Source organism: Sus scrofa, chromosome 3 (assembly GCF_054392235.1).
Source record: "Sus scrofa isolate SSC_HxYL_T2T_F1_AM1 chromosome 3, Sscrofa_HxYL_maternal_Yorkshire_Landrace_v2.0, whole genome shotgun sequence".
NCBI classification, from domain to species: domain Eukaryota; kingdom Metazoa; phylum Chordata; class Mammalia; order Artiodactyla; family Suidae; genus Sus; species Sus scrofa.
The window spans coordinates 105,554,497-105,573,216 of record NC_139385.1 but is presented as its reverse complement, the minus strand read 5'-3'; the positions used below and the strand labels follow the sequence as shown (position 1 = coordinate 105,573,216).

General features: G+C 40.8%; 1 protein-coding gene across 5 annotated transcripts in view; it reads right to left on the bottom strand.

The window, feature by feature from the left end:
• The window catches only part of CALM2 (calmodulin 2), an 81,580-nt gene that overhangs the window by 962 nt on the left and 61,898 nt on the right, over positions 1-18,720 (bottom strand). Inside the window, exons 1-5 of one of the 5 annotated variants that reach the window (XM_085019362.1) lie at positions 13,710-13,799; positions 8,052-8,082; positions 1,391-1,534; positions 1,194-1,300; positions 712-847 (exon numbers count right to left, since the gene is read on the bottom strand). In XM_085019362.1, coding sequence (XP_084875488.1) covers positions 712-847; positions 1,194-1,300; positions 1,391-1,460 — 313 coding nt within the window. In that variant the 5' untranslated portion in view covers positions 1,461-1,534; positions 8,052-8,082; positions 13,710-13,799. Of the gene's footprint in view, positions 1-711; positions 848-1,193; positions 1,301-1,390; positions 1,535-8,051; positions 8,083-12,121; positions 12,665-13,139; positions 13,378-13,709; positions 13,800-18,720 lie in introns of those variants that run through there. The other 4 variants (XM_085019364.1, XM_003125163.5, XM_085019366.1 and 1 more) reach the window with 4 other exon arrangements.

Here is an 18,720-nt window from a genome sequence, read left to right as displayed (position 1 = left end):
GGAATTGGAACTGCAGCTGCCAGCCTATACCACAGCCATACCAGATCTGAGCGCATCTGTGACCTATACCATGGCTCACGGCAACGCCACAGTGAGCAAGGCCAGGGATTGAACCCGCATCCTCATGGACACTAGTTAGATTCACGACCTGCTGAGCCACAACAGGAACTAACCACATATGATACTTTTGAACTGAAGTAGGTGTAAACAATTTCAGACTTGGAGCCAACTAAAGGAGGGAAAGGAGAATCCAAATAAAGAAATGAAGTCATCTTAATTAGGATCTTGAAACTTTAATGTGCATGTGAAATTACCTAGGAATCTTGTTAAAATGTAGATTGTAGGTAAAGGGGTAGGACTTTACAGTAAATAGCTCTAAAAATTGCTCAGGTGACAGTGATGGTGCCTAATCTGCAGACAGTACTCTGAATAGCCAAAGGTTAGTAAATTATCAATAACTGGTTTTTGGAGATTTTTTTGGGCCACGCTCAAGACATGTGAAAGTTCCCAGGCCAGGAAAGAACCTACAACACAGTAGTGACCTGAACTTTTGCAGTAGCAACACCAGATCCTTAACTTGCTGTGCCATAAGGACCTCAATAACTGTTTTAGCATCTTCATTTCTCTTAATTCTGACCTATCAGACATTGTACAAACACCTCTACATTTAAGTCAAAGCATAAAATAAGGCCGTGAGAGTAAAACACTTACCTTCATAGTTTACTTGACCATCACCATCAATATCTGCTTCCCTGATCATTTCATCAACCTCTTCATCTGTTAACTTCTCTCCAAGGTTTGTCATCACATGGCGAAGCTCTGCTGCACTAATATAGCCATTGCCATCCTACAGAAATGTTCAGCAAAATGTCTAAGCAAAACTATAGGTGTAATATAATAAGTTGGAATAAAAGTTTATTAAACTCCACATTAGGGAGCAAAATACAGAAACCTATACAAACGAAGAGAATCTACAAGTAATGACCTATAAATTAAATGTCACTGAGAGTCAAGCAGGATACCATATATTGAAATCACAATTTCTTAGTTTCAAAGTCAAGTGACATCTCTTTGCCACAAAATTATAATGCAATGTGTTAACTACGAAAGCTCCATTTATACTGAATTCTTAGGTCTTGATAGCTTTTCATCCTCAAATTAAAATTTAACAGATCCTGTCTTTGAATAATTACCTTATCAAACACACGGAATGCTTCTCTAATTTCTTCTTCACTGTCTGTATCTTTCATTTTTCTTGCCATCATTGTCAGAAATTCTGGGAAGTCAATTGTGCCGTTACCTGAAACAGTTTAGTTGAAACATTACAACAGAACTTAAATGCCACTTCTTCAACTCCCCCTTCTCAAACCCTAAAATTAAAAAGACCTACCATCAGCATCTACTTCATTAATCATGTCCTGTAACTCTGCTTCTGTGGGATTCTGCCCAAGAGACCTCATTACAGTTCCCAATTCCTTTGTTGTTATAGTTCCATCACCATCCTTGTCAAATAGTGAAAAAGCTTCTTTGAACTCTGTTTCAAAGAGAGACCACAATTCAAATGTACAGGTTAACAATAAAAAGGTAACCCCCTTGGAGTTCCCCTTGGAGTCATGGCGCAGTGGTTAACGAATCCAACTAGGAACCATGAGGTTGCGGGTTCGGTCCCTGCCCTTGCTCAGTGGGTTAATGATCCGGCGTTGCCGTGAGCTGTGGTGTAGGTTGCAGACGCGGCTCAGATCCTGCTGTGGCTCTGGCGTAGGCTGGTGGCTACAGCTCCGATTTCGACCCCTAGCCTGGGAATCTCCATATGCCGTGGGAGCGGCCCAAGAAATAGCAACAACAACAGACAAAAAGGCAAAAAGACAAAAAAAAAAAAAAAAAAGTAACCCCCTAAATGAAATGTATTAAATCAACTCTCAAAGAAAAGATACACACACACACAAAATGGGATTTTGATTCCTGAAGGATTTGATGGGAAAACTCTGTTAATTTCAAATACCTTTAATTATAATGCTCATATTGATCTACCAGGGAGCTTTCTTCACCTTAAATCTTACAGGGAACTCCAAAATTTAGATCAGATAAAAGTCAAATTATTGTTGAAGAAGCCAAAAAAAAAAAAAAAAAAATCAAAGCCCTAAACACCTGGGCTTCTATTTTCTGCTGAAGCTGCTCTGCTCAACTCAATTCAAAATTACAGACCTACAAGTTCCCGTGTGGCACAGTGGGTTAAGGGTCTGGGGTTGCTGCAGCTGTGGCATAGATAATGCAGGTTTCAAGTGCAGCAGAGGTTCAATCCCTGGCCAAGGACCTTCCACAGGCCATAGCTGTGGCCAAAAAAACCCAAAAAAACAAAAAAACAAAATACAGATCTAACCTACACTCAGATTACTGGTATCAAAAACATATTTCTATATGGCAACTATACTATTTGTAGTAATCCTCAAAATTGAAATTAAGTCTATTTGATTACCTACTTAAAAACAAACAAACAAACAAACAAAAAACCTTTAAACTTCAGAATAACATGTAATAAGCCAGTTTCCTTTTCTGGAAGATAGGAGGCAGTATCACCAAATAATATATAATGATGTTAACCATGGGATAACCAAGATATGAATGGCCCGGTTTTGTTTTGTTTTTCTTTTTAGGGCCACACCCATGCATAAGAAGTTCCAGGCTAGGCGATGAACTGGAGACACAGCTGCAGGCCTACACCACAACTCACAGCAATGCCGGATCCCCCACCCACTGAGCAATGCCAGGGATCGAAACCGCATCCTCATGGATACTGCTAGTCAGATTCTTTTGCACTCCGCCATGAAGGGAACTCATAAATGGCTAGTTTTAACTAAGTGCTGTATCATTGAAAACAAAAGATAATTTAGGCCTTTCTTCAGAATATAAAATCCCAAGCTTGTAATGGAGTAAAATACATAACTGCCTAAGATCTTAAAGATCGTCTTATGAAATTATGTTGCTTTTAATTCACCACTAGATTATATAGAAAGCTACTGGAGCAACAGTCCAGAATATGGAAACTAAAGCAGAGATTTAACTTGGTAGTGCAAAGGCATATATATACATTAATAACAAAGCTAGTAAAGATATTAGACCTTATCAGCAAGCAAATACATAAGCATGAAGCATAGAAACTAAATAAAAGCAGACTTTGGAACTCAACTTCCTGGGCTAAAAATGTTCATCCACCTCTGCTATTTACTAGTAATATAAACTTGGGCAAATTTTCTGCCTCAGCTTCCTCATTTTAGTTAAGAGAGGATAATTGCACCAACTTCCTAAATTTAGGAATTAGTATCAATAAAGCACTTAAAACTATGCCTGGCAGGTTAAGTACTTAATAAATGTCAAGAAAAAGATGATTGTGGAGTTCCCGTCGTGGCACAGTGGAAAGGAATCCGACTAGGAACCATGGGGTTGCAGGTTCCATCCCTGGCCTCGCTCAGTGGGTTGAGGATCCGGGGTTGCCATGAGCTGTGGTGTTGGTCACATACGAGGCTCGGGTCCTGCGTTGCTGTGGCTGTGGCGTAGGCCGGCAGCTACAGCTACAATTAGACCCCTAGCCTGGAAACCTCCATATGCCGTGGGTGTGGCCCTAAAAAGACAAAAGAAGGAAAAAAAAAAAAAAAAGAAAAAGATGATCTCATTTTTTCTGGAGCATCCAAAAATACACTGAAAAACTCTTGACCCTCTCTTGGTTTTCGAAACAGCACTTCTACCACTGCCAAAGGCTCTAGCTCCTATTTGTCTCCCACATGTTGATGCGACCAACATGTTATGCTTTTTTCTCTCCTTGGCCACTTCATGTATGCGCACTTATAACAAAGACTTTCCTACTTTAACTCCACTTATCTCTCTCAACATAATACCTTTATTTCTGACTTGCTACAGGACATCTCCCCTGGCTGACCTCAAGCAACAAAACCTAATGAAAATGAATTCTATCTATACTCCCTAGAAACCCTAGGAATGAATGCAAGCAAAAGCCACCTTAAATCTTCCCTCTTGAATCCTGTCAACAAGTCCCGTTGAACTCTTATTTAAATTCTGCCTCATTCTTTTTTCATCTCTACATCCAGCATTTTTGGTTCACTGCCCCATCATTTTTCATCTGCACTATCACAATAGCCTTCAAATGGGTTATTTAAAATTACCCAAAATATCTGGGTCCTATTACCTTTTTGGATTATTACATTACTTTCTTCTGCTTCAATTCTTTTAATTGCTTAGCTTTAGACCAAAGCCACACATAGGAAGTAGCATAGTTCCATTTAAATATTACTTGTTTTCAGACGAACTTGCCTACTACAGAAACTTAGTGCCAAACTACTAACTGATCTTATGAAAACATACAGTACCTAAATCAACCCAGTAACAAAAATAAATCAGTTAAGAACTACAAATAGCAGAATTTGATGAAAACATTTCTATTGTACTCAGGCTTAAAAAAAAAAAAAGGGGGATGTATATACTGTCTAGGAATATACAAACTATAAGGGTTTGAACACATTAGCATCTATCACCTAATAACTTAGCCTCCAAAAATATTAAAGTATTTATTTACATCACATCTTCTACTATAACTTGGCTACAGGTATCACTTAACACAATTGTGTGCAAAAATTCCCAGGGTAACTAGCTATAATCATTTTACTAAATGAATTAAAGACAAATTGTTTAATTCATGCTACAAGTTTATATATGTGTTCTAAATTTCAAGAGGTTTAAAAATCTAATCTCTTAAAATGTTTGCTGGAATTAGTGAAAAGTAGAAAACCTTCTATGCCTCAACTACTGTTTATGGATACAAAAAGGAACAAATGGAAACTCCCTGAATTAAACTCAGAAGTACAATTTAAATTCACCTGCCTTTACAACTCACCACCTGTGCTTCAGAGCTAATTTAATCTTCATGTACAGAAGTGTATTGTTCTGAACACAAATCCCTGTGAATGACTTGAAATATAAACCCAAGAATCAAAAGTATGAAACAGGTCCCAAATGTCACCAGATATCGTCAACATAATTGATGGAACCTCTCCAAATCCATTCTAGTTATGCCCAAGTTGAAACTTTCAGGACTCATACTATTACTTGTATTTATTTGTTCACTACTAGCAACCCCAGGATTCCTATTTATCACATAAATGTATAATTTCATTACAACAGGCTATCATGAAACAATTACAACACCAACAACTAATGACATCCTGGCAAAGTCATCGACAAAATTAACTTGCTAGTGATGTTATGCTGGACTATCCTAGATTGCTCTTTAAGACCAGGGCAACGTAAACGATTCTGGTAACTTCACCTAAACAGCATACTTTTTTTCTAGACCAATTTGTTAGTGAAACTTCAAATTTGAAATAGTAATGATTATCATATGAAGATAAAGCTAGCTAAAAAGTACCTTAGTATACTCAGCCTTGCATTATATGTATGAAGCTTACTAACTTTTTTTTTTTTTAAAGAACGCAGGTCTAAGACTAAAATGTTACTGGTTACCAGCAATTAACGATTTTCCAAATTAAAAAAATTTCTTGCCTTCAGCCCAAAGGTGGACACTGAAATATACCAAATTTAAAAAGAAGGAACTTTGGAAAGAGGCAAAATCAATTTTTAGGAACTCTATTCTGAGTAGGTACTGTTCTAGAACATATCTGTGTAGCATACCTCTTGAAAATTTATCTATTCAAGAAATATTTATTCAGTCCTAATTGTGTGGGAGGTAATGGAGTACAAGAGTTAAGGTCTCTGACGTTACAGGGTTTTTATTTTAGGAGCATAAAAGCTTTGGCTCCTCTACCTTAAAAATTAAAAGTTCACTAAAACCCTGGGGTCCAAGGAACAGCTTTAAAAGTCCAGGAAAAGGGAGAATTGGCAGAGATTGTAGAATAGATTTTTCTACCCCTCCCACTAGAAATTTAATTGTACTACAGAAACCAATGAAAAGACAGAACTTATAGACAAGGTTCCCATGAACTACAAGTATTCTTGAACAAAAATGCTATCAACTATTGAAGATTGTTCCTCTTGTATTTAACAGACACAAAGTACTTTTTAAAAGAGCTGTATGTGTATTTGGGAGAGGAGTAATGAGCATCAACTATGTGATAAGCCTCTTGAGTAATATATCTTCTAACCTAAAATGAACATGCTGTGCCATATGGAACTACCTGATTGGGAATACCAAGAAATCAAAGGCAATGAAGGCAGGTGTGTTAAAGCAGCTAAGAATTTAACACTGCAAATAACAGGTCAAGCCAGTTTCTCAAGGAGACATTATATTAAAAACTACTCCAGAATAACTTACATGTCATTGATACATTTTAAAATAGTATAACTGAACGAATTATTTCCAAATCTTTGCTTAACTACTTCAAACACATCTAGTACATGCAAATTTACCAACCCTGAAAAGCAAATCCACAGTTCAAGTCAAACACACACAGCAAGAACTAAAAATAAAACCTGCTTAAGTATACTCCTTAATGCTAATAGTTTTTTACCTTATTTAGTTCTATCAAATATTAATTGTAATGAACATTTAAGAAGACTAGCGTATTTCTCTGGCTCCTCCAATTTGTATATGTATGAGGAGCGGAGCTTGCTTTATTTTTGGCTGTGCCCATGACATGAAGAAGTTCCTGCACCAGGGATCAAATCCACGCCACAGCAGCAACCAGAGTCACAGTAGTGACAACACTGGATCCTTAACCTGCTGAGCCACCAGGGAACTTCAGGGGTTTAATTTAAAAGGGCGATATAGCCAAGTCCCATCTGCGTTTCTCAGTTTTCTCTAACATTAAAAAAAAAAAAAAAAAAAAAAGGCTTTAATGTTTTTGGGCACTTGAAAGTCCTTCCCTACTAGGAAAAGTGGCAGTGAAAATTGCTTGATGTTTTTGTTAGTAAGTCTCCAGTCAAAATCAAGGAAAGGAGTTTGAAAAGCATTTCAACATTGCAACTAAAAAACAAAACAAAAAACCTCAAAAAATAAGTTCCCGTTGTGGCTCAGAGGTCAATGAACCCAACTAGTATCCATGAGGACATGGGTTAGAACCCTGGTCCTGCTCAGTGTGTTAAAGGATCCGGCGTTGGCTTGAGCTGTGGTGTAGGTTGCAGACGAGCTCGCATCTGGCGTTGCTGTGGTGTAGCTCAGTAGCTGCAGCTCCGATTCAATGCCTACCCTGGGGAACTTCCCTATGCCACAGGACCAGCCCTAAAAGGCAAAAAAGGAACACCACTTAGCGAGTTCCCCAACATTTTGATGTTAACTATTGAAGATTGTTCCTCTTGTATTTAACAGACACAAAGTACTTTTTAAAAGAGCTGTATGTTCTCAAAGTATTAGAATAAAATCAAAAGTACTAATTACATGGCATAATGACAAGAGGACATCAGGTTTTATTTAACAATTTCACTGCTTCCATGGCAAACCAAAGGATAAAAGATTTAAACTCATTTCAACAACCATCATTGTTTTTTAAGATAAAATTCAAATTACTACATCTGTAAAATAGAATGCTAACTTTTGGATCTAAGTTTTTCACTAAATAAATGGTTATTCTGTGACTGACCATTTATGCAATTCTAAGGTTGAAATACTTATAATCCAGGATAAATTCAATATTCCTTTTCTGATTTTACATTTCAAATTACCTATTAGTTACCATTTGGCCCACTTTTCTTATGCAGACTGATTTGGAGTTGCAGTGTTAAAAACTGACCAGAAATCAGGAAAAACAAAACAATGACCACCTCTACCAGGCTCAAAAGTATACCCACATAACCTAAAAACATGTCTTTAATTACAGTTAGCCCCATACATCTTTCACAGACAAGTTTACCTTCTCACTTGCCAAAGCAGGTTAGGTTCAATTACTGTATTACATTACACCCATCTGTTACCACCTACTACTCAAGATCGAAGTCAATTCATGCCATACACGTAATCTTATTTTGAGAATGGCTATTCAATTTACAATAAAATTCAATGGGTATTATCTAGCAAAATTATTTCTCACCTGCAATCTGCTCTTCAGTCAGTTGGTCAGCCTACAAACAGATCAAAGAGATAAGACAGGTAAGTGGGTTGAGCGTAGGTAGTTTAGCAGTTACAGAAACAAGGTTCACCTTGTCCCATTAACTTCATTTAGTTCAACATTCCTTAGTAACAGCAATAAACATATGTGGGTAGAAACACATACATCTGGCTTATCTTCAAAGCTAAGCGATCCTGCGGCAAAGTTTAAGATATAAAAATACTTTAGAAAGCAAACCTGGCATACTAGAAAGTTTAATTGGTATTCTTTTAAAGGACAGATCCAACAGAAACATTATTTCCTTCTTCAAAGTTAGGATATCCAAACTTATGCTCACCTCCTCAGATAGATATACAAGTCATTGTTACTAGAAACTGTCACTGAATCAAAAATCAAAATTAAAAATAACAAACAAACAAGGACTACATTTAAAACTCCCCTATAAATGGTTAAATACTTCGCTTGTACGTGAATGTGATCTTCCAAACCTCAAAAAAACCAAACAAAAACAACCCCCCAAAATTACTAAGCATCTATTTAAAAAAAAAAAAAAAAATTCCCGTCTATCAAAAAAAGATAAAAATCCAAGCAGTCCTGACTAGGGCAACATGAAAGTTACCAGGTTTTACTCTTCACCTATCATGCAGGATTCTGAATATTTGAAGTACATTATTTACAAAATGTTAAGTCCAGCTATTCATTTTCTCTTGACATTTGAAATCCCTAAGTGAGCATAAGGTTTGTGACAGAGGAAAATTACTTGGTTTACTTTAAAAAATGCAAATAACAAAGCTCCTTGTTCTTCACCTGGCCTTCATCCTTGGTCATTTCACTGCTTTCTGGTACATACATACACCCAGAGGCACTAACAAAAAACAGCCTATCTAATATTCCTGCCCACATTAACTCAAGTGTGCTATAATGGATCCAATAGCACACTTGGTATAAAAAGAAAAAAGAAAAACAAATACTGCCTGGTTTCCTTCATTTTAAATGAACACACCCCTGGAAAGGGTAGCACCTTTATACAGAATAGCATTAGATTTTCTCTAGGGGACAGCATGTGAACATTTAAGAAGAAACCCAGAAAACATAAGTTTCTTTCCCTGACCAACAATTTTGATCTGACCTTGCTGCAAACTCAACTCACTACTATTTTTTTAAAAAAGAAAAAAGCCAATGGCCTAGTAACTTAAAATTGAAGAAATGATAATTAAGCTCAAATACAGAAGTTTATAAAATTATCTACTTTTATCCTTACAAATCCCAATCCTTCAGGAAGAATTTAGTTAAAAAAAAAATATACAGTTATAGATTGTTTTCTCCAGGAATAAGATTTAAACCCAGTAACTCCACTGAGTTAGTTTTTCCTCGTTAGAGGTTATAGACAATTTTAGTCTAATTCCATTCTGCAGGACTTTTATCTTTTCTGAAAGAAAGGCAACATAGCATGGTAGAAGAAAAAAGTATGGTGCTTTGAATCATTGCTGGGATAGTATCCCAGCTCTGCTACTTAGTAACTGTGTGACCTTGGACATGTTACTCAACCTCTCATAGTTAACTTCATTTGTAAGACACAATACTAACTTATACCTTGCAGGGTTACTGCGCAGAGCAAGTGAGAAGCTATGTAAAGGGCCAGTCCAAAGAACTCAGTGATAACTATCTTATATAAATTAACCAAAGATTCTACAATGTAATGTTAAACACCAACCTGACTAGTTCAACTTCCACAAAGGCATCAAGGCATCATCAAGCCCTGTGTAAACCCATCACATTCCATGTTAACTTTAAGATGAGAAAATCTATTTCCAAGAACTGAAGAAACAAGGTGCAAGCCTAGGGAGATGTGGCAGGAGACATCCATTTAGGACTAAATATATTAAGCCAAATGTGTGAAAGCCAAAGGAATGATTGCTATGAAACAGTGGGGTTTTTTTCTCTCAACAAGCTGGGGCGGGGGGCATTTTGGGAAGACTCATTTTTATGAAAGTTGAGATGGGCTTAGGAAGAAATTATACAAAGTTTTAATGGCCCCACACCATCCCATCCTACTGTCAGGCTATTGTCAGGCAACTGTAATCTCAGTAGAGATCACAAACAAGCTTCAAGACATGAACAGGAAACTAAGGTGTTCACATAGCCTGAAAGTACCAAATTGTGTTTACAGTGTTTCAGGAAACTTACAAAACTTTTTTGTATTTACTTCTAAACCAGAGATCAAGGTTCAAAATAACCTTAACCAACAACATTCAGATTAAAGCCTCCTAAAAAGCAAGAATAAAGCTCCCTAACACTCTAATCTGTAAGCCTTTTCCAATGACATGCAAATAAATCTGGTTCTTAATTCTGTCTATGGAGAGCGGCATTTTTTTAACAGAAGAACTAGAAGAATTATACTTTTGGGAAAACTCAAGCTCATTAACGTGTGTTTTTCTCAGTAATAATTCACTAGAGAGATGACAGTTCTTACTCCTTTATTCCTACAAATATTGATACAATTCTTCCTACCGCTCTTGTCAACTCTAGAGAAAGCTTGCAGGCATCAGTATACTCTCAGGTTCCACCTCAAACTACTGGCCTAGAATCTGCATTCTGGAGAACGACAGGTGATCTGTAAACACTGAGAAAAACAGGGAGCCTACTAATCTAGACTACACGTGTTACCTCCAGGGAATTATATACCTATTAATCATTTCCCAAATGGCACTCAAAAGTAGGTATGGAGACCCTGGGAGCTTATCTAGAGAAAGCTGGTATAAAAATAATTCAAAGTTCTTATCCAAATAGATGTATGAGTCCATAGGTTTGAAATGGAACAAACTTCCTTCATTCCTGTTTACTCCAAGTGCTACTTAGATACAGCAAAAGCTTCATAAGTAAAAACTGTACAATTTCAGATATCAAGGTTATTTGTTTTACTTATATGAAAAAGTTTCTAAATTATTTCAGTACAGTGAAAACATACCTTTTATTCTGATAGAACAGCACTTACAGAAACCACTAGAAGAAATTAGTTAATAAAAATCAAGGCTTTACTAAAGGGCTAATTTGGTCATCCTGGCTAAATCTAGAACTTTCTGAATTTTAATAGAGCCATAGTGAATTTCCTCAGTCTAGGTGAAACAAATCTTACTGTTTTTCCATGGAATGATTATTTATCTAGACTCAAGTGACAAAATTTCCTATCTTCTTAAAATAATTCCCCTTTCAGTGAGCATGTAGCAACTCAGGATGTGTACCCAAGAGCCATGTGATACAAACTTATTCCACTTCCACATCTCTGACCTAATGAAGTCTTAATTTTAAACTGTCAGATCTTCTAATTATGAAGTTACCTGAAAACAATTTTCAAATTTGTTAACAATGACTATCAATTTAACTAACCCCCCCCAAAAAAACATCAATGATGCAAACATTAACTACAAAAGCTTACCATTGGCAAAAGTCCACGAAAGGGCAGATACAAATTCTATGCCTCGCCAAGAAAACCCATTTAAGCTCTTGAGAAACCTTCATTTTCATTTAAGAAATTTTAATTACTCAATTTAGAATCTTATACATGCCTATAGTGTACACCCTGTTTCACCTAAAAGATAAACTCAACCAGCATATTCAAAGTTAGAATAAAATAATTTAAGATATCAAGATGGAACGAGTACGTCAAACAAATGTGAATTCCTCTCCCCACACCCATATACAGCCTGGGTTTCAGTTGGCAAAGATTCCCAACTCCTGTTTAAGATGTCACCTTGCCTTCTGGACACACCCATCGCCTGTAACCACTTGGCAGAAGGAACCACAAAATAAGTATTGCAAATTACAGCCTTCACTTAAAAAAAAAAAAAAAAAAAAAAAAAAAAAAAGCCAGGCAAGACCAGTGACAAGAAAATGCTTCTTAAAAATTCCCTACCCCCCAATAATACTCTTCTATCACGACAGTCTTTCACAGCCATTACTGTACAAATGAATTAAACCGAACGTTAAGATGATATGGCACTTTCTCTACGAAAATACAAGTTACTTTCATGAAGGTTAGAGCGGGGCAATACCGTGTGCGGTAACACTTCGGCGTGCACGTGAGTACTCCAGAAGAGGACGGGGACCCTTCTCAAAGGCACCCTTCCAATTGTCACAGAAGGATAAGACCAGACGTTCACAACCGAACAGCAGTCACCCCGGGGCTGGCTTTAGGTAGGTGACTGGGAAACGTCTTATAGACCTTGGCTGGAGTCTCCGGCTTTCTCTAACAAGATACGCAGTGCAAAGCTGCGCCTGACTTCAGAAATAAAGCCGTTTCTTCAACGACAGCACCGCTTAAAAAAAAATTTTTTTTTTTAAGTGTCCAGGTCGGGGGGTGGAATTAGGCCCCAGGGCCCAGATGGAGTAGGAAGATCAAGATTCAACAAGCTTCCTTCGCGCTGCCAGCGGGAGAGGGAAACCGCCAAGCTCTCCCTCCCCCACTCCTGCCCGACCCGCCTGCCCCGCAGCACCGCGGGCAGCCCGGACCTCCGCAGCCCTGCAGGTGCCAGCGCAGCAGCTGGGGCGCGAGCTGAGCCGAGCCGGGCGGGCGAGCGGGCGGTGGCTTGCGGCTCCAGCCCCGCGCCCGCAGCCCCGCCCCCGGCCGCTCCCCGCGCCGCGCGGGCTCGGCCCACACGGCCCGCCCGCCCGCTCGCTCGCCCCCCGCCCCTCCCGGCCCGGCACGCGGGGGCCGCGGGCTAACGTCGGCGCGGGCGCTCGCCCCGGGCCTCGCGCGCTCCCGCCCGCCCCCTCGGCGCATGGCGGCCGCAAGCGGACAAAGACGCTTCCTGGCGCCCGCAGCAACCGTCCGTTGGGCTTTTGAATCCGGCCCCGGGCTGACCTTTCACGATGCCCGACTCAAGGCTTCTGTGTTCCCGCAACCCCCACCCTCCCGCTCTCGCCTCCCCCTGGGTGCCGGGCTGCCCCCAGCCCCGGCTCCATCCTCGTCCAGGCCAGCCCCTGAGGAGTTCCGCGGCCCCGGGGGCAGTAGGCCTGGACCCCAGCACACCAGGGGACACCTCCCTGAAGAAAATGGGGGTGGGGTAGCACCTGCGACACAACCGCCGCCGGCGCCCCCAGCCTCTAGCGCGCCATCCCCCTGGAGAAGACCATCCCTGGAGAGTGTTAGGAAGCGAGTTCCCCTGCTTTCGTCAATTCGCTTCGGCCTCTTCCCCCACAGGTCGAGCGCCGGCAGATTAGCGACGCACTCACCATGCTGCAAGCGCTACCGGTCTCCGGGACGCGACCACACAACCACTCAGCTCGCTCGCTCCACTCGGACTAATTCTCCTCCTCCGCCCCCAGCGCCTCATAAACACCTCCCTCCGCCAAATCCCTCCGCCGCACACCAGATAACGGAACATCACAAACGAGTCCCGGCCAACCCCCTCCCCTCCAACTTCTCTCGAGACCACTTTATCCACAGTTATGTGGTCGAGGATTCAGGAGATAAAGGGAAGGGGCGAACAGATGACGTAAATGGGTTTCATTCCCTCGCGAGCCGTTGAAGGGCTGGTGGAGTCGAGCCTAAGGGCACTACTTTGCGGCGCGGAAGAGCATAGTGGTGGCGACCTGCACCCCGATGGTCGTTGAACCGGTCTCTGATTGGCTGGTTCGTACCTGCAATGCGTCACTAGGGCTCGCTGCCGCCGCCGGGACGCGGTGTGGCTGCTGCCGTTGCTGCTCAGGCCGCGCTGTCCTGGCAACTGCGCCAGGCGGCGGAGTCGTCTCCCTTGCGCTTGGCTGGATAGTCTTCCTCCTCCGCCCATCCTTCCCCGCCGCAGTCACACACATTCCCGCCCCTTGTGTAGGGGTCTACGAAAACACCCTAAGCCAATAAAGAATGAAGCTACAAGACCCAGGGAAACCCGTACCCCGCGCCCACCTCCTCAGCCTTGTATTTGGGCCTCATGGAGGCCACATTCCGTGTCAAACCCATGAAAATGTGGGTAAGGCCGAACGCAGCTGCTCAGCTGATTAATCTGAAAGAATCTTCCGTGTATACTTTCCTTCAGTATCAGGGGTAATTTACCAGAAAAAAAAAAAAAAAAGTCACTCAGAAACAACAGCATCCGAGATTCTGTGAAACTAGTCACTCTCAATAACCCCTTGATATTGTGGAATAATAGGGTTCTGACTTGGAGTGAGACCTTCGTTATGAGTATTGTTTTAGCCACTTAGAGGTATAACCTTGGATGGGTCATTTAATCTTTAGCTTCATTTATAAAATAGAGGTTATAATACCTACTTGAAAGATTACTGTAAGAATTAGAATCATATACAGATTAGCGTTCAGATAAAATGTTAAAGAACCTGGCACAGGGTTGGTTTAATTGTAATAAAGCCATAATATATATGGTCTTGGTGAATTTCATAGTGAATTTGCCCTTTTGAGTCTCTAACCTCTCATTTAAGTGAGCATTTTTAAATCCACATAAAAGTTAGCTCTTTGGAATTGGCACCCTTTTGCACTGTTGGTGGGAATGTAAAATGGTACAGCCACTGTGGAAAAGGATATGGCAGTTCCTTAAAAAGTTAAAAATAGAATTACCATATGATCCAGCAACTCTACTTCTTGGTATATATACCCAAAAAAACGGAAAGCAGAATCTTGAAGAGCTATTGGTACACCCATGTTTCATAGCATTATTCACGATAGCTAAAATGTGGAAGCAACCCAAATGTCCATCACTGGATGAAAGGATAAGCAAAGTGTGGTAACATCTGTGGCTACAGCAATGGAATATTATTCAGCCAGAAAAATTCTGCAATATACCATAACATGGATGAACCTTGAGGATATTAAGTGAAGTAAGTCACAAAAAAGAAAAATACCATATGATGCCATTTATATGAGGTACTTAGAATAGTCAAAATCACAGAAACAGAAAGAATGGTTGTCAGGGGCTGTGGAAAGGGGGAATGGGGAATTATTGTTTCATGGACATAGATAAGAGCTTTGGTTTGACAAGATGAAAAGAGTTGTGGGGATGGATGGTGGCGATGGTTGCACAATACTATGAATATACTCTACCACTGAACTCTACACTTTAAAATGGTTGAGACTGGGAGTTCCCTGAGGACTCAGCAGGTTAAGAATCTGGCACTGTCACAGCATGGGTCACGGCTGTGACAAGGGTCTGATCCCCTGCCCCTGAGCTTCTGTATGCCCCTGGCATGATAAAAAAAAAAAAAAAAAAAATGGTTAAGCTAGTAAATTTTATGTTCATTTCATGACACATGAAATTTTTAATTTTTGAAACTTTGTTTTGTTTTGTGGGGTTTTTTTTGCTATTTTTGGGGCCGCTTCCACGGCATATGGAGGTTCCCAGGCTAGGGGTCAAATCGGAGCTGCAGCCACCAGCCTACGCCAGAGCCACAGCAACGCAGGATCTGAGCCACGTCTGCAACCTACACCACAGCTCACGGCAACGCTGGATCGTTAACCCACTGAGCAAGGGCAGGGACCGAACCCGCAACCTCATGGTTCCTAGTCGGATTCGTTAACCACTGCACCACGACGGGAACTCCATTTTTTTTTTTTTTTTTTTTGTCTTTTTGCTGAAACTTTTTTTTTTTTTTGGCTGCACCCTTGGCACGCAGAAGTTCTCAGGCCAAGGATCAAACCTGCGCCAAAATTTCGGCCTTCACTCGGCTGCAGCAAAGCCGGGTCCTTAACTCAATGTGCTACAAGGGAACTTCCTAAACTTTTTTATTTGGAAAACTTTAGATATAAAAGTAGAGACACAAGTATAACAAACCCCCAAGTACCCATCACTCAGCTTTGCCAGTGAATAGTATTCTGTCATTCTTGTTTCATGTATTTCCCCCCACTTTAAAAACGATAATTCTTTGGTCCCACCCAAAATAAGCAAGGATGTTCATAACCTGAAATATTTAACAAGTGAATGGTGAACACCTACTGTGTAATCTCATTTGAATAGAATGTAATTGATACCTTAGAGGGGGACATAGAAGGCACAGAAGAGAGGACCTTAGCTCATCACAAAGGTTCCAAGTTTCCCAAAGAACTCCTAAAATGAGTCTGACATTATAATGGGCTAGGAAAAAAGTGAAAAGGCAGGGAGGAAGAGCGAAGCAAGTTTAGAGGCAATTAGAGGCATGCAGTTGAATGGCAAAATGGATGAGCTGTCAGTGGTTAGGCTTTACCACGTACAGCTAACCTCAGGAGAGGGTGCTGGGAAGTTAAAAAGGAGCTAGGACTTCATGCTCAAACTGCAGTTCCTCAAGAAGCTTGGCAGAACCACTGTCAAGAAAGAAGCCTCCCGGGGCCACATGAAGGCTTTAGAATTTTCCAGGCACTGGGGACGCTTGAAGCCTAGTGAACAGCATTTTCAGCAAGCCTAAGGTGAAATCTTGCCTGCTGAGAAGGTTCCCTCCAGCACACCTTCCTGCCCAGCAAGAACAAGATACCCTCTAAAGCTGCCTACTTATACCACTTGGAAAGCATCAGTGGAGTTTAACCTGCTTCAAACAACGTAGACATTTTCTCAGGCCATCTAAAGTATTTCCTTTACTAGGCCAGAGATGGAGTCTCCTTCCTTCACTCAGGCAAAGCAGACGCAAAGTAAGTGCTCTCAATTAGTATTGGCAACCCTGTGGCCTTCCCTGCTCAGTAAAAACTCAGGACCCTGTGCTTCTATTGCTAATGTTGTGATGTAATGATTCTGCAGGAGAAGAGGGTGGCTTTAATTAACTCACCCCACAAATGAAATACACTGTACCATTGAAAATGTTACTTAAAAGTGGTACTTCTGCTTCAGAACTGGGCTGAAAACAGAGTCCTAAGGCCACCATTCCATTACTCTGCATTCTGGCAGCTCCTAGGTCTTTCTAAGATTTTCCTCAAAAACTTTTCTGAGTCTTCCTCAGATGGAAGAGCCATCAACAATGTTTCCCCTCAGGTTATTCACTAAAAATACTCTTTTTACCTGGTATTCCATCAGTATGCAGTGCTTTTACATATGAAAATTTTAATGATGGGAAATTGAATGACAAAATGAATAATCACCTCTTCTAGAAAATGAATTTTTAAAAGGATTGAGGCATAACGTATAACAAGCTTGAGCATAATATACAGGTGCACGCTTAGAGACATATGCACTGAATCGAGGAGCTTTTAAAAAAACTCTTGGTGGAGAAATATGTCTGTGAGAGAGAATACAGAAAAGTACTTCCTGGTGATGAAATATGTCTGTTAAAGAGAGTACAGAAAAGTTCTTCCTGGTTTCTTAGGTTGAATTTCAGTAAGGCTTGTGTTGCAGAACCTTCTTTGCCCATCTCTCCAACACGAGAAAGAAAATGAGAAAAAAAAAAAAAAAAAGTCAAGACTTACATTTAAAGCCATTGTGGTTTTTGTGTAGTTGGGACTGTTCCAAATCAATTTATTTATAGAGCATTTGTCTTCCACTAGATGACATACGGTGCAGCCTGACTTTGACAACTGCCAAGCTAAGAAGCAAAGTTGGTGACCACCACTCGTGTCAAGGCCTAGGAGGTGCCTGGTTATCTATTTTCCCCTCCTGACTGGTGAGATCTTACAGCTTTCTACCTTTGTCCTTCCTGGGAAAATGAGAATATACTTCCTCTCCAGGCCTCAGTTCCTTAAGTTGCAGAATAGAGGTACCACAAACCCCATCTTTTGACATTCCCTTCCCAAAGCTTCTCTCCTCCAGCCAGTGGTGCTCTGAACAAGGGCAGGGGACAATCACAGTGCGATTCTTGATTGTAGGTCCTATCTGATTCTGACAGGTGAAAGAATTAAGCCCTAAATGCCCTAAGACACGAACTGTAATGTATCAACTTCTCTCCTTTGCAGCTAGAATGGTACTTGTCATATACCCACCTGGAGAGAACTGAGAAAATAGTACTCAGATGATTTTCTTATTCTGTAGTTCAGAGAAGGAGCCCTGGTTGAGGAAGTGAAGATGTCCCCTTCTAGAACCATGCATGGGGCAAACCAGACCTGAGACAGGAATCCAACTAGGTCATGTCTTGCCAATAGCATGTTCAGTTTGATGAGGAGTGAAGTGTATAGGGAAAGCACTGAATCCTTCAGACTTAGTGAATGGGATTTTGCTCATATACACACAGAACAACTTGAATGTCATTGTCTTTGGATTTTTTTTTTTTTTTGTCTTTTGCCTTTTTAGGGCTACACCCACAGTATATGTAGGTTCCCAGGCTAGGGGTCCAATCAGAGCTGTAGCTGCCAGCCTACGCCAGAGCCACAGCAATGCCAGATCCGAGCCGTGTCTGCCACCTACACCACAGCTCATGGCAACGCTGGATCCTAAACACACTGAGCAAGGCCAGGGATGGAACCCGCAACCTCTTGGCTCCTAGTCGGGTTGTTTCTGCTGTGCCATGCCGGGAACTCCTGAGTGTCATTACCTTTGATATTGACACTGCCATTCATTCATTCAAAAAAATTGAGCTGTCAGTTTCTGTTGTGGCTCAGCAGGTTAAGAACCCAACATAGAGTCCATGAGGATATGGGTTTGATCCCTGGCCCCACTCAGAGGGTTAAGGATCCAACGTTGCCGCAAGCTGCCATATAGATCGCAAATGTGGCTGGGACCTGTGTGACTGTGGCGTAGGCCAGCAGCTG